Below are 14,487 nucleotides of genomic sequence, written 5' to 3' on the forward strand. Positions count from 1 at the left end.
CAAAGTGCTGACCAATGAGGGGTGTGTGTGTGTGTGTGTGTGTGCGTGTGTTCGCACTGTTGGAGTTCCTGATTAATCCTTTTTTAATTAACTCATAAATCAGAGCTTGCATGGGCCAGATGTCTTTTTAAAGTGTGTGAATTTCTGAATATTAGGGTTAATCCACAAGCACCTTGTCTGTGGCACATTAGGGTTGTAAAGAACAGATAACTCCCCTGAAATTAAATCAACACATACATACTCACACATCTCTCTGAAGACATTATCAGACGGTTCTCAGTTTAATTATCTTATAATTAAACTCATGTTCTGGGATCACCAAGAGAATATAAAAATGATGATCAACCAAATTTGTTACATCATAAATAAAGCTATGAATCTTAGATTTTTATTACATTTGTTTTAGTATTTCTTCATAGTATAACTAAATGCTGTTTTATAATCAAGTGCCATGAATATTGTAATGATGTAACGTATTTATTTCCATTTTCCTTAAAGGGATACTTCACCCATTTAGAACCGGCGTTCTATCATTATAAAATCGCTATTGTAATATAAATAAATATATAAATAAATATCAGTCTAAACCAGTCTCCCCTTGGCCCATTTTTTCTCATCTAATTTTCTCCCGAAATGACGTCAAATGACGCGTTTGACGTCATTTCGGGAGAAACCTCTTGTCCCGCTAGAAGGGCCGAGGACTACAACACACTTTTGGTGGCAAATTTTTCCACCAATAAGGAATGAGAGGGGGCGGGAGCTCGCGTACGGGTGACCGACAGGTGGGCGGGGCAGCGAGCGCAATGCACTGTGGTAGTTGGAGGTTTTCTTACTTTGAGCCAGAGAGACCATGAAAACACCCTTTCTGCCTTTTTTTTACATTGAATTATTTAATTCATAAAACCTTCATATTCCCACCGGTGAAGTATCTCTTTAATGATTGAATAACACAACTAAATACCTACTATTCTCACAATTGCACTCCAAATGTTAAATTGCGACAAATAAATACCATCCAGTCCAATTATTCTTGTATGATTTTATTCTTTCAGAATCTCGGCAACCTTACCGTTGACGAGCGACTCCAGGTGAAGACCGTGCCATGAAAATGTCCAACTCGGTCACAATGGAAACAACGGCCAAAGCCTGCATCGTTGACGACGTAGGGAGCGACATTACCTCTTCCCACTCCGGGCCGACCAAGGGCCTGGCAGCAACTCTGACGTCTTTAGCCATAGAAGAAGTCGGCGAAGGCAAGGAGGACCCAAAGATGATGATGATGATGAAGATGGTGAGTACATGTGATGCCCATTGGTCCCTTGATTGGACGATGTCTGGGTTGACGGGGGGAGAGGGGAGGGGGGGCAGAGGTTATCTTGGGAACTGCATTTTCTTTGTTGGTTTAATGCCCTAGAGAGTAGCATGAAGTCGACACAGACACAATGACATAAGCGGGCACAGCGCTGACTTGACCTTTGCTATGTGCTAACGCATGCTTACTGCTAACTGTTGCTCCTCTCCCTAATTGAAATAATGAATTCATTAATAATTAATATGTTGAGTGAATCAATGCAAAGGAATATTTACTATATAATACGAAGAAGAAACAAAGTGTATTGAACGATTGTCTTCACTAGACTAAACCGTTACATGCTGTGAACAAAGTGAAGTTTTAAGATTATAGTGGCCGTCTCGAAGATGTATTATTTTTTTCCCTCAGTGGCGCTCGTTGGTGATGAGGAGTAATTGTTCCCAAAGATCCCTACTGAGTCGCCACCGCCACCCAGTTCATAAAATGTATCATACCACAAATGCAAGGTTTTCCATCAGCGGGCCATAGGCTCCATCACCATCGTGTTGCCTCTTTTAGCAATACATCGTGACCTCACAGACATTTATCTATGTGAATATTATTAGGAGATGGTTTTTCATGGCATTATTCCCAACTGATGCGTCCTCTCGTGTTATCCAAGTGGCCCTGCTTCGACAGCGAAGAGAAGAGCAGAGGATCGGTGGAAGGGGGGAGGTGAAGGAGAGAGGGATCGTTTTTCCAAATCTTGCCCCTATAAATAGGAATCGGGCCAAACTGGGCGGACGGACGGAGCGAGGGGGGGAGCGAGAGAGAAAGGGAGAGGGAGGGAGAGTGAGAATCTGGAGCCCTGTTCCTGGTTGATCTGCCAACTTCCTGCATCTGTCACTCTGGTACGGATAGACAGCAGGAGAGAGTGAGGCAGGGAGAGGAGGAGAGAGAGACAGATTGCTGACGGATAAAGAGATGATAAAGACAATGGAGAGAGGTTGGGAGATGGGTGGGAAGACTGCTAGAGAGGTGGATAATGAGGGAGAGAGGGAGAAACAGGGATGGAGGTAAAGACTGAGGGAGAGACACGGAGAGAGAGATGGGGAAACTAGTTTGGGGAGAAAGGGAAGATGGAGGAAGGGAAGAGGACGAGGAGGGAAAGAGACCTGCGAAAAAGAGAGATGTGGAATTGAAGAGAATTTGATAAGAGACAGACAGAGTGAGAGTGAGTGAGAGAGAGAGTAACGGAGAGAGAGGTTAAAAACTGATGAGGGGAAATGAAAGGGAGCGACGGAAAATGGATGGGTGGGAGTATGTGGAGGAGCCAGTAAGGAGGAGGTGAGGCTGAGGGAGGGGGGGGGAGGGCGCAGCCATCTGCCTGGGGCACTTGTCCTCTGCAGCAGAGAGCCGACACACACATACCAACACACACACACACACACCCACACACCTCCTACCCTCTCCAAATCCCTCAGTAGCTTCTGCTGACTCCAGCTCTTTTCCTCTTCACTTCTCCTTTCTTTTCCCTTTTTTCATTTCATTCCATTGTTAGTTTTCTGCAATCGCCACGCACACTGTTCAATTAGTCGGTCCATCAGTGCACGCAATCTCTCTCTCTCTCTCTCTCTCTCTCTGTCTCTGTCTCTGTCTCTCTCTGTCTATGTCTTTCTACCTCCCTCAATTGCTCTGTCTATTTCGCTCTCTTGCCCTCTCTCTTAACCTTCTCTCAGTCTCCCCAACTCTTTCTCTCTATTTATCGTTCTATCTCTTTCTCTATTTCTGTGTTTATTTATTTCCCTCCATCCCTTTCTCCAAATCTATTCTCTCTCTCTCTGTCCCTTTCGGATAAGTTTGTCAATATGTCCTCTGTGGATCTATCAGTTCCTTTAGTGCTAAATTAAATTTGCCTGGGCAGTAAGTGTGTGTGTGTGTGTGTGTGTGTGTGTGTGTGTGTGTGTGTGTGTGTGTGTGTGTGTGTGTGTGTGTGTGTGTGTGTGTGTGTGTGTGTGTGTGTGTGTGTGTGTGTGTGTGTGTGTGTGTGTGACACCATGTAGCAGTAATGGATTGAGTGAGATTTGGGCAGAGCCTCCCTTCCTCTCAACCCCCCCCCCCCCCCCCCCCCCCGCCAACGTATACCTGCAGCTGAGAGTCCGTCTGTTCAGTTACACACACACAAACACACACATGTCTGTGTGTGTCTTCGTGTGTGTGCGCGACCCACTGCTATAACAAAGACATATGTTCACCTGGTGATAAGAAAAGCAAATTATTAGCAAAATATAAATTTGCCATACAGCTTGATATGCAATACATCCTGTCTGCGCTACGGTCTTTGAGCTTTCACCTTACCGTGGAAATAAGGAACAAGCCTATAGTGTAAAGCATTTCTAGTAGGAATGGGAATGTGTGGTGGTGGTGGACCAGTTGGGAGTATTGTACAGAAACACACCGACCTGCCCGACCCAGTCGGCCCACTCTGCTGCCAAGGCCCGTTTGAAGAGTGTAGACCAGTCATATATAATTCAACATCTTTCATGGTAAAAGGAGGAGGGTTGGGTTTATTTTATTGTATTTTCCCCATTCCCCCTGATCGGCTGGTAGCCAGCCCAGGCACTTTTGAGGCTGAACGAAAACATATGGAGAGCTTTTCTGCCTTTTTTATTGCAATGCATGTTTGGAACGCCTGCCTGTATGTCGTCGGTTTAGGCAGTGGTAGCAGGAAAACATTAAGGCTAACACAAAAAGAGAGAAACATACATAAAAGATGCTTACTTTGGTTCAGCGAATTAGCTTGTGGCACCTATTAGCTAACGAGCTGATAGACATGCCTAATTAGTCCAATTAGTTGTGAAGTAATTAGTCTGATTGCTATATCACAATAAATGTTGTTACATTCCCTTCAACAGGACCATGCCTTGCTTTTTGTTGTGTCAAATTAGGCCGCGACTCAACGTTAATGTTGCAGTTTTTCTGCAGAAAGCAGCCCAAACTGCAGCCATATCATTTCCCCACCCACCCTGCCTTTTGTTAGCAAAAGAGTTCTGCAACACGAAGGCGGTCTTGTCTGCCTCCCCCCCCGTCCCCCTCGGGGTCCCTTTACGGCGGCGGTACTCTCGCGCGTGGCGCTGCGTATTACAGCCATCAATCATGTCAGGAAATTACAATTTCAAAAATGTCAGCCTTGGAGAGGGCGAGGGAGTAGGAGGGCGGTGAGAGAGGGCTGTGGAGTGAACACTTAATTGAAGCGTCCCGATATTTCCCCCGTCGTTGTTATTGGACTGCCCCCCAAGGTGCTGACACTCCTCCGTTAAAAAAACCGACCTAAACCCCTCTAAAAAAGACAACTGGGGGGTGTGTGTGTGTGTGTATGTGTGTGGGGGGGGGGTATAATTGTAGACTGGTTTTGGTGATATGCTGTGAATACCGCCATGAAACTTTGTTTTTTCCCTCCAATATGTTCATGTTGTTCTGTCTAACACCGTTGAAAGGATACCTTATATTCCACCTTTCACCTCAGAGGCCGAACAATAGAACCAAATGGGTTTAAAACGTTTGTGCTTTAAAATAAATATGGTAAATGAGTAGTCTGAACATTAATCCAAACATGTATTTGAAATACATTTGACATGTTTCCCATATTCCACTACTCTCAACAATAATATTACACATTAGTAAGCAGCTGACAATTGTCAGATAAACCTTTTTGATCGGTTGATTGATTGTTCCCACAGTCATCGTCAAGACAGACTGGTCATGCGGCAACAATTACCGGCTTAGTTGACCATTAGGGATGTCCCGATCGGATCCACATTGGTTGGATCCGCATCGGTATTGGTCCGATATCGGAGGGGAGTAAGAAATATGATCCGATCCGCGCAGCGTGTCAGGTGATAACAATTGTTAGTGTAAATTAGGCGCATGCGCATAAGAGCTACCACATGAGAGCTACCTGTTGAAAAAACATTTCAGTAGTGTGGCTGTATTTCAACCTTAAAGAAGAAAAAAGTACAACAGCCTGGGCCTGGCTGTTGCGCGGCTCTCCTCGGCTGTTGCTGAGGAGATGCGTCGTCACGCGCTGTCACGTCACACGCACCAATCTCGGCTAGAGCGGATTACAGCTGTTGTGATAACCACAAGCTGGGCGATCATAAAAGCTAACCATTTCCGACGTTGCGGATGTCCAATCGATTAAAATGATTAATCTATTGGAAATATGATTATTATAAATCAGGCTTTTGTGTGTGGGGACCCCCATTTATAAGGCTTGAGGCTAGCTGCTTCTTGCATATCTGCTGTACTCCCGGTAGAAGCTAAATGCTAAGTAAGCAATCTTTTTCACATCATGATATCTACAAAAACTATATGCCATATGAAAGAGTCCAACCGTACAAGCCTAATCGTTTTATGATCTTATCTCGATTAACTAGATGTGAAAAAATAATGTCAACACTTCCTGGTTACCACAAGTGATGACACACATTCATGCATTGCATACGCACAAGCGCACCAACCTGGTATCACACGATTTTGTGCTCATGCGCACAAACGTCTATCTATTGAATCGTGTCCCAGAGCACGATTGTCCGACTTTTTTCGTGCTACACAGAACGAAATGTAAACCAATGCATTCTGAATGGGAGCGTTTCTCCGATGTTTCCGTGCTACACAGAACGAAATGTAAAACAATGCATTTTGAATGGGAGCGTTTTTCAGACGAGAGTGTGCACAGACAGTACAGTGAAACCTCTAGTTATATATTTAAGCAATAGATCACGCCAGGCTGTGGTATGTGCTCATTATACCACTGTTAAGGGGCGTTGTCCAGCCCCGACGCGCAGCGGAGGGCCGGCGACCCCCTTCACAGTGGTATAATGAGCACATGCCACTGACTGAAGTGATCTATTGCTTTTATACAACAGTTACTGTTATGGCGAAACGAAAGTCATAGACACACTACATTTAAAAAGAAACAAAGAAAGTCAAAGTAGCCGTTTTGTTAAAGAATACAAAAAAGTAGTCCCTCCTGGCTGCCGCTATGCATCGACGGTCGCTATGCAACACACTTTAGCGTCCCTCCGAGAGAAGGCTCCGATAGAGCGGTTCGCCGGCAATTTATCCTATGGAGCAGTTCACTCGCCGTGTGCCTAAGCTTTCGTTAGTCTCTCCATCGCCTTGCTCACTCCCGGAGTAACAACATTTACACCCTCTCCATCATCCAACACATGTTTTACTTTGTAACTGTTTCTACTTCCAGGCGCGGAGTGATATGCAAACTTTCACAAAATGATCGGGCGTCATAGCAGTTATGTATATGCTCATTATACAACAGTTGGGAACCAATCAGATCGCTGGATTTAGGTCCCCCGTTGTATAATTAAGCAATAGATCACGACAGGCTGTGGTATGTGCTCATTATACCACTGTTAAGGGGCGTTGTCCGGCCACGACGCGCAGCGGAGGGCCGGCGACCCTCTTCACAGTCGGTTTTCTCGGCAGCAAGTGCTCCGGCAGAAAACCTGCAACGCGTCTCTACATTCACTCTGAATGGGATCTTGCTGCGCGGCAACTTTTTGCATCTTTTGGTGTGAACGCAGGGACGCAAAGCAGGTGAAATCATCTGAAGGATAACGAGATTCTAACATTTGCGAATAAAGTGTACAATGGAAACAGAGGACATTGTGCATGTTTAATTACACAAAGCATTCCATTCATTGAGATACAGTGCTAAGTTAGCGGCCAAAGAAAAAGGTAGACCACTTCGCAAAATCGAGATCACCAAAAGTAATGGCAACAGTGTTGTGGGTGCTACATGGTTTGCTAGGTACTCATGGCTTACTGGTAGCATTACTAGCAATCGACTATATTGCTGGCCCTGTTTGCTAATGAATAATGGCAAATCTCCAACGTGGGCTGTTCATGGTTTCCCTGATGTGAAAAATCTTGATAGGGCAGGCAACCAAACGCCACGACTAGTGTCAAGTTAACGTTGGTGCTGCTATGCGACTTTCCTTGCTAGGCGCCATGCCTATAGATCAGGTTGAATCTAGAATAATGTTCTAGTAAAAATTCTTTTACTAGTTTGCTACTCTGAACGTTCTGTTTGATATTGTGGAAATGGTGTGGAAAGGGTGAATGATTCAGAGCATGATGCATTTTAAATGGCATCACTTTTGGTCAGTCTTTTCTTAAAACAATTGTACCTGAAAATAAACATAGCTAAATCACAACCAATAACTTCAGTCATTTAGAGCAAAAATAGGCCCAGATTTTTTTATTTACTTTTACAAATCAAGAGTACCGGTAGGCCTGATTTGACTAATGGGCTTTGCATCATTTCCTTCTGCCCTTGTAGAGAGAGAGAGAGAGAGAGAGAGAGAGAGACTCACCTAATTTCGCGAGATTCGCAACCGACTCATTCGTTCACAACGAACGAATCCCGAAGGTGAACAACAAGAACTGGTTCCCCAAAACAAGAGAACTGGTTCTTTGATTCTTTTTTTTTTAACATAAAACAAAAATATGGTCACGTAAATAAAATATACAAACGAACAGAGCTTCGTCTCCCCGCAACCTTATATTGATTCAGTCTACAACGTTCTCAAAGATTCAGCCAATGAAAGGTAGCAATGGTGTTGCTATGGCACCTGGGTAAACAAATGACAAGGTGGTACTGTCCGCTAGTGGTGGATTCAATGATTCGTTTCCGTGACCCATTTCGAGTGATTCAGTTCGCCACGAGGAGTCATTCGCGAATCGTTCGTTCGTTCGTTCGTTCAGTCGAGTTTCCGGTAGCACTAACTCCACTGAGTCTGACTGACTCAGCTGAGAACCGTGCAATGGGGTCCATTCCATGATGCGATTTACCGCTACCGGAAACCAGGCTGAACGAACATACGATTCGTGAACGACTCCTCCCAGTTCAGTCGAGTTTCCGGTGAATCGATTCACCGGAAACTCGACTGAACGTGGAGGAGTCGTTCGCGATTCGGCCTAGTTTCCGTTAACGGTGAATCGCATCATGGAATGCACGCCATTGCACGATTCTCAGTCGAGTCAGTCAGACTCAGTGGAGTTAGTGCTACCAGAAACTCGTTCGTTCGTTCAGTCGAGTTTCCGGTGAATCGAATGGTGAACGAGACGACCGAACGAACAAGAGAGACGAACCGGTTCAGTTCGTTGGTCCTAAAGACTCGGTCATTCGAACCGGTTCGCGAACGAACGAGCCAACACTACCGTCCGCCACACACGTTAACTAATGATCGCTGTAGGCTTCAATATCATGCAAGCACTTCATACGTTTTATTTTTATTTTGTTCTACAACACAATTGCATGCTTTAATAAAGTATAGTTTTACCTACCATTACGAGTCTTGTTTGGTCTAATATTAATAAGCAGTGCTTAGAGCTACATGGAAGACGTCATTTAATTCTTACTGCACCGCTTTATGTATTAAGGATATTTATGAAAAAAAAGGCACGTATGTGCTTTATATATGCTTAATATTTACACTTAAACTGGGTAATTTCGCCAGAACATTAGAAAGTCAAAGTAGTAGGCTACATGCATGCATGTTGAACATTTATTCAATCATTTCATTGACCATCAATGTCCCGTCACACTTGGTATGGGCCGAGTTGTTCGGCGCCAAACTTAAAGGAGAAAGAGGGGGGGGGGGGTCTTGAAGTCTATAACCCAAGCAACCATGTAAATCCTTCCACTGTCAAACATTTTTTTCTTGAATTTGCGCGCTTTCTCCGTCTTGCGTATCTTGGGTCATGCCATTCGACGTGGGCCCACTCATATATCCCCCTACATTTCCGAAAATAGACTTGACCTGTTTGGCAGAGCAACGGGCGTTTCTGGCAGAGCAATGGGCGTGTTTGGCAAAGTAATGGGCGTGTCTGGCAGAGCAATGGGCGTGTTTGGCAAGTGGCTCCGACTGCAGATAGACCTACTTGGAGTGTACAGTGCACCCTCTAGTTATATACAGCATATGTCAATATTTACATTTTTGCATTTTTGAAGCAGACTTCCTCAAAAACTGAAAATAAATAAATAAAAATAACCGTGCTCCACAGAACACAATGTAAACCAATGCATTCTGAATGGGAGTGTTTCTCAGATTTTTCCATGCTACACAGAACGAAATGTAAACCCATGCGTTTTGGATTGGAACCTTTCTCAAAATATACATATATATATATATATATATATATATATATATATATATATACAGTATATATATATTCATTATTTAGGAGAGGACTATATAGTGCATCAGTGTCCATCTCTATGGCTCCCTCTCTCTCTTTTCCACCTTTTTGAGAATTCACATCGATATAACGAGAAAAGAATGTAATGATAACGGCAAGAATATAAAGGCTCCATGGTAATAATATATTAAATATAATTAAATTACAGCGTGTAACGAGAAAATTAGACGATCTAGTTGTGGGCCAGCAGATGCTGAATTTTAACCAAATACATCGTTTTTATATTATGAATAGTTTAATATTTTCTGGTATACCTGAACCATACATTGGTGAAAGTGGATTTTCAACGGTCAATTAGGCTACAGATCTTGTTATAACGATAATTGAATAAAAGCTACATGGTCTAAATATTAGAGGCTAACTAAATAATTGTGTATATATATATATATGTGTGTGTGTGTGTGTATGTGTGTATATATATATATACGTGTGTATATATATATGTGTGTATATATATATACGTGTGTATATATATATATATATGTATATATATATACATATATATATGTATATACATATGTGTATATATATGTATATACATATGTGTATATATATGTATGTATATGTATGTGTATATTTATATGTATATATGTGTATATATTTATATATATATATTAAATTAATTCAATTCAATATTAAACCAATGCATTTCCATCTGGAGATTTCTTTCGACTTCAGAAGGGGGGGCCGTCTGCGCAGTGCACGCTCTAGCATCATCTTGTTATAAAGATAATTTAATAAAAGCTAGGCCTACATGTCTACTTATAATATAACTAAATAATTGTAGATAAAAATGTATACAATAGGCCTATATAATGTATATTTTTATATTTAATTAATTCAATATTAAACCAATGCATTCCAATCTGGAGATTTTTTACGACTTCAGAAGGGCTGCGCAGTGCACGCTCTCGCCCCCCATATCGTTCTATTTCCCACAGTTTAGACTTGTAATTAAGTTTCTTTTGTATTCAACGTGACTCCTTTTAATTTTTTTTATCACTGTCCGGTGGCTAGTAGGCCTAGGCTATAACGTCACTCTGAGAGATGTGCTCGGACACATTTAACGAGGCAGTGTTATTTGAAATAAGTCATTAAGTTATCATGTGTGAGGTAATTTCTCCTCTTGAGTGTGTAGGGTGTGTATTGACAACAGTCTCACTCCGAGAACGTATACCGACTGTTGGCAAGGGCACTTTAGCGTCATTCGCTGATGGGAAAAGTACCCTCCAGCGTCGTCTGCAGACGGATACATGGCATACAATGTTATGCCATACCCGGCAATGTTTGACGTTCAGAGCGGGTGCTCCAGCAGCCCATTCACACCTGTAGGCCTATTAACCCGACTACGGCTCTAAGACGCTGTGAGCATCTTTCCTATTGGATCGTCCTTAGGATATTTATTTATTATATAGACTACGGAGACCACCAGACTTCCTCGAAGCAATGAGAATGGTCTATTAAATTCAAGATGGGTTTGCGAGAATAGGGATAGTGCCATACCGTCAATATGAATTTCATTCAGGCTTTTCAATGGTCATGATACAGATCTTGTTATAACGATAATTGAATAAAAGCTATAGTCTACTTATAATATTATAATTATATATATATATAGATACACGTTAAATACCATATCCTGTTTTATTAATACTATTTAGTCATTTGGAAGATGTTGCCTTGATTATTTCTAGATCGATTTCATCAGTGAGCAGGATGGGGTTGGGGGACGTTATGCTCGAGGGTACCTACGGAAAAAGGCATAGAACTCAGAACCTTTCCTCTTGGAGGCCCAGTACGGGGCCTCCTTCCGTGCACCTTTTTGAAGCCACAGTCTTGATGGTGGGGTCCATTATAAATAAAGCTGTGTGTCTCCCTGTGTGTGCAGGACGGGGGTCCAGCCCCACACCACCGCCCCGCAGCTCCTCAACCGAGAGGCCTGCCCCCGGGGGAGGAGGAGGGAAGAGGAGCAGAGGACCGGGGCTGTAGAAACTCCACGGAGAAGGAGGTGAAGAGTCCCAGGAAGACGTTATCAAGAGGTCAGTGTGTGTAGCATGGTTTGAACTGAACGTCTGCTTTGAGGATTTCAAATCAGGGATCATAGATTCAAGTTTCATGTCTCTTTCATTGTCTGAACTCTTAAGTTAATAGGTTTACGTCATACCTTCGGGAAGTTCCGTTTCATGATCACTGGCCGTGATTCAGCTGATTTCAGATCAAATCAAATTGTATTTATAAAAATGTCATGCAGTCAAATGCAACATTAGAATAATACCAACTCCAATTAAGGGATATTGACAGGAGGAACCAAAACAAGGAGAGATGATAACATGAGGCCAAGAACAGCTAAGGCCTCTTTCATTAGGTGAGTGCTGCATGCAGCGCTCAACTATTGTTCCTCTTAGGTTTTATTCTTTCTTTCTAAATTTCGTTATTATTCTCTACAAACTTTGGGACCTATCTCCTTCTTCAATTTTACCCCTAGAGCAGGGGTGTCAAAGGTACGGCCCGCGACCGGGTTTAATCCGGCCCGCGAGATGATTTTGTGAATCACAGTATTGTAAAACATTTTTTTTTATAAAAATCCTTCCTAGCATTACATGGATTGCATTGACTGGCACTGATTAATTTGTTGTACATTGAACTACTGGACAATTGTGTGTAACTGGAAGTCGCTTTGGAATGTAACGTAAAATGATCTGCTATTTTTCAATGAAAGAAACTGCTGTTCTTAATGTGTCCACTAGAAGTCGCAATAGCAATTATGTTAAGCAAGCAAACTTTATACTGGGGCTGAGTAGGGAGCAAGTATAAACAGGTAGTGCAGCTAGCCCGGAGCTACCTTGTCGTTCTGCCTTATACTTTCAACATTATGCGCTTTGGCACTCTCATTGCCCCAAAATGTCTCTGTCAAAAAGATGAAAAGTGGACACAGAGTGCAGAGTTTTCCAAGAAAAATGGTCATCGTCCTTTTTATTCACGGAAGTAAATGGGAAACCTGTGTTTGGTGTGCTCACAGCATGTTTAATTTTACATAATTATGCCATATTTTTACCGGTCCGGCCCACTTGGGAATAGATTATCCTCCATGTGGCCCCTGAGCTAAAATGAGTTTGACACCCCTGCCCTAGAGACTCCATTCAAATTTTAAATTATTCAGAATAGCTGTGAAAAAATCTGGTACTTCAACTGTAGAAGTAACGTAACTAAATGAAATTTCAACCGTTTATCTTCGTTCAAACCATTTAACAAATCTACACACCATTTAACAAATCTACAAATCTACACACAACGGAATTTCAATATCATTTAAACTTTCTTCAGAATCACAGTTTTAGTTTCATACCGCTTCGTTTTCAGCTGCTTTCATTGAAGACGTCTGGCCATTCTGATACACCTACTTCTTAAGACATCGTAACTCAATCCTTTTTCAACCGTAGCAACGCCGGTAAACAAACCCCGCGAAGCACAATCCCTACTGAGCTCCCCGCGCTACGGCCATCCGGAGACGCAGAGCTTTTGTCCGTGATATATATATATATATATATATATATATATATACAATTATATTATATTATATTATCTCACACACAAGCACGCAGTGCAGTGCAATACATTTGACGTTTCAGATTCTTCGGTTCAATTCATTTTACATTTCTGCATTTTTAGCAATGCTTTGCGCTTTTCATTCACCTGTCACTTTATTTGTTTCCAACCATTTACATTTTCTTAAATGGTGTGCATGTTTACATTGTTTTTAGAGTTTTGAACTTTTGTTTAAATCCCTTCACTGGATTTAAGCATCACCATTGAATTTGTTAATTGCTGTAATTTCTTAGGATGTAAACTGGTACTTCAACTGTAGAAGTAACGTAACTAAATCTATTTTCAACCGTTTATCTTCGTTCAAACCATTTAACAAATCTACACACATATCTATTTCACGTCTGTTTACGTCTTAAACTATCTTTATTAAAACATATTTTCAACCTCACTTTGCACTACAGCACTCACCGCATTTTCTGCAGGAAATGCATTTTCTAGTTGACTCTGTGAAGTCAATCCTTGCTTTACCCCTCAACCCCCCCCCCCCCCGGTCAGACTCCAGCCAGGACTACACCGATTCCACAGGCATCGACCTCCATGAGTTTCTTGTCAATACGCTGACGAACAACCCCAGGTACGCTCCGAAGAACAGAGATATAATCATGCGGTTAAAGATGGCCAATCTGACTCCAAAATACAGTTCTAACATTCTGTGTGCCCGTTCAGGGACCGTATCACCCTGCTGAAGCTGGAGCAAGATCTGCTGGACTTCATCCGTAATAACGAGTAACTATTTTATTAAACCTCATGTTATTGTGACAGAGTAAACTGAAATTGGGAACTAGCACCAAATAGCACTGGGTAAACGGAGGCGACTGCATGCTTGTGCTAGTACCAAATTTTCTGTGCAAAATTTCAACCATACATCAATCTTTATCTAGATAGACATTCAAGAATAAACTGAAAGGGATAATCAAATGGCTGCGACATCAAAGTGCCAAATAGCGATTATAAGAATAAAGAAATAACAATAACCTAATAATTCATCACTACACGATTGCTAAATACAATAAAGTTTACATAAGTGCAATAATAGCATAATAGCAATAATTAACACCATAAAAATGCTATAATATGTTCCCAACTAGTGATTTCCGTGATCGTTTCCTTGCAGAAGCCAGAGAAGGAAGTTCCCCCCGATGACCTCGTACCACCGCATGCTCCTGCACCGCGTGGCCGCCTACTTCGGCCTGGAACACAACGTGGACCCCAGCGGCAAGTCGGTGGTTGTCAACAAGACAACCAGCACCCGAATGTGAGCCCCCTGGCCCATCCTCTCTGTGTCCGTAGAGTTTGAACATGCATGC

General features: G+C 42.4%; 1 protein-coding gene and 1 long non-coding RNA gene across 10 annotated transcripts in view; one reads left to right on the forward strand and one right to left on the reverse strand.

Annotated features, from left to right (window-relative positions):
• Positions 1-14,487, reverse strand: part of LOC132455137 (uncharacterized) — a 278,945-nt gene that overhangs the window by 257,632 nt on the left and 6,826 nt on the right. The window lies entirely within an intron of this gene.
• Positions 1-14,487, forward strand: part of LOC132455105 (R3H domain-containing protein 1-like) — a 49,198-nt gene that overhangs the window by 12,953 nt on the left and 21,758 nt on the right. For 8 of the 9 annotated variants that reach the window (XM_060048838.1, XM_060048835.1, XM_060048842.1 and 5 more), the window contains 5 exons: positions 1,053-1,291; positions 11,463-11,613; positions 13,676-13,754; positions 13,847-13,906; positions 14,295-14,435. In XM_060048838.1, coding sequence (XP_059904821.1) covers positions 1,103-1,291; positions 11,463-11,613; positions 13,676-13,754; positions 13,847-13,906; positions 14,295-14,435 — 620 coding nt within the window. In that variant the 5' untranslated portion in view covers positions 1,053-1,102. Of the gene's footprint in view, positions 1-1,052; positions 1,302-11,462; positions 11,614-13,675; positions 13,755-13,846; positions 13,907-14,294; positions 14,436-14,487 lie in introns of all 9 variants that reach the window. The other variant, XM_060048841.1, reaches the window with a different exon arrangement.

The sequence above is a fragment of the Gadus macrocephalus genome, chromosome 4 (assembly GCF_031168955.1).
Source record: "Gadus macrocephalus chromosome 4, ASM3116895v1".
Taxonomy (NCBI): domain Eukaryota; kingdom Metazoa; phylum Chordata; class Actinopteri; order Gadiformes; family Gadidae; genus Gadus; species Gadus macrocephalus.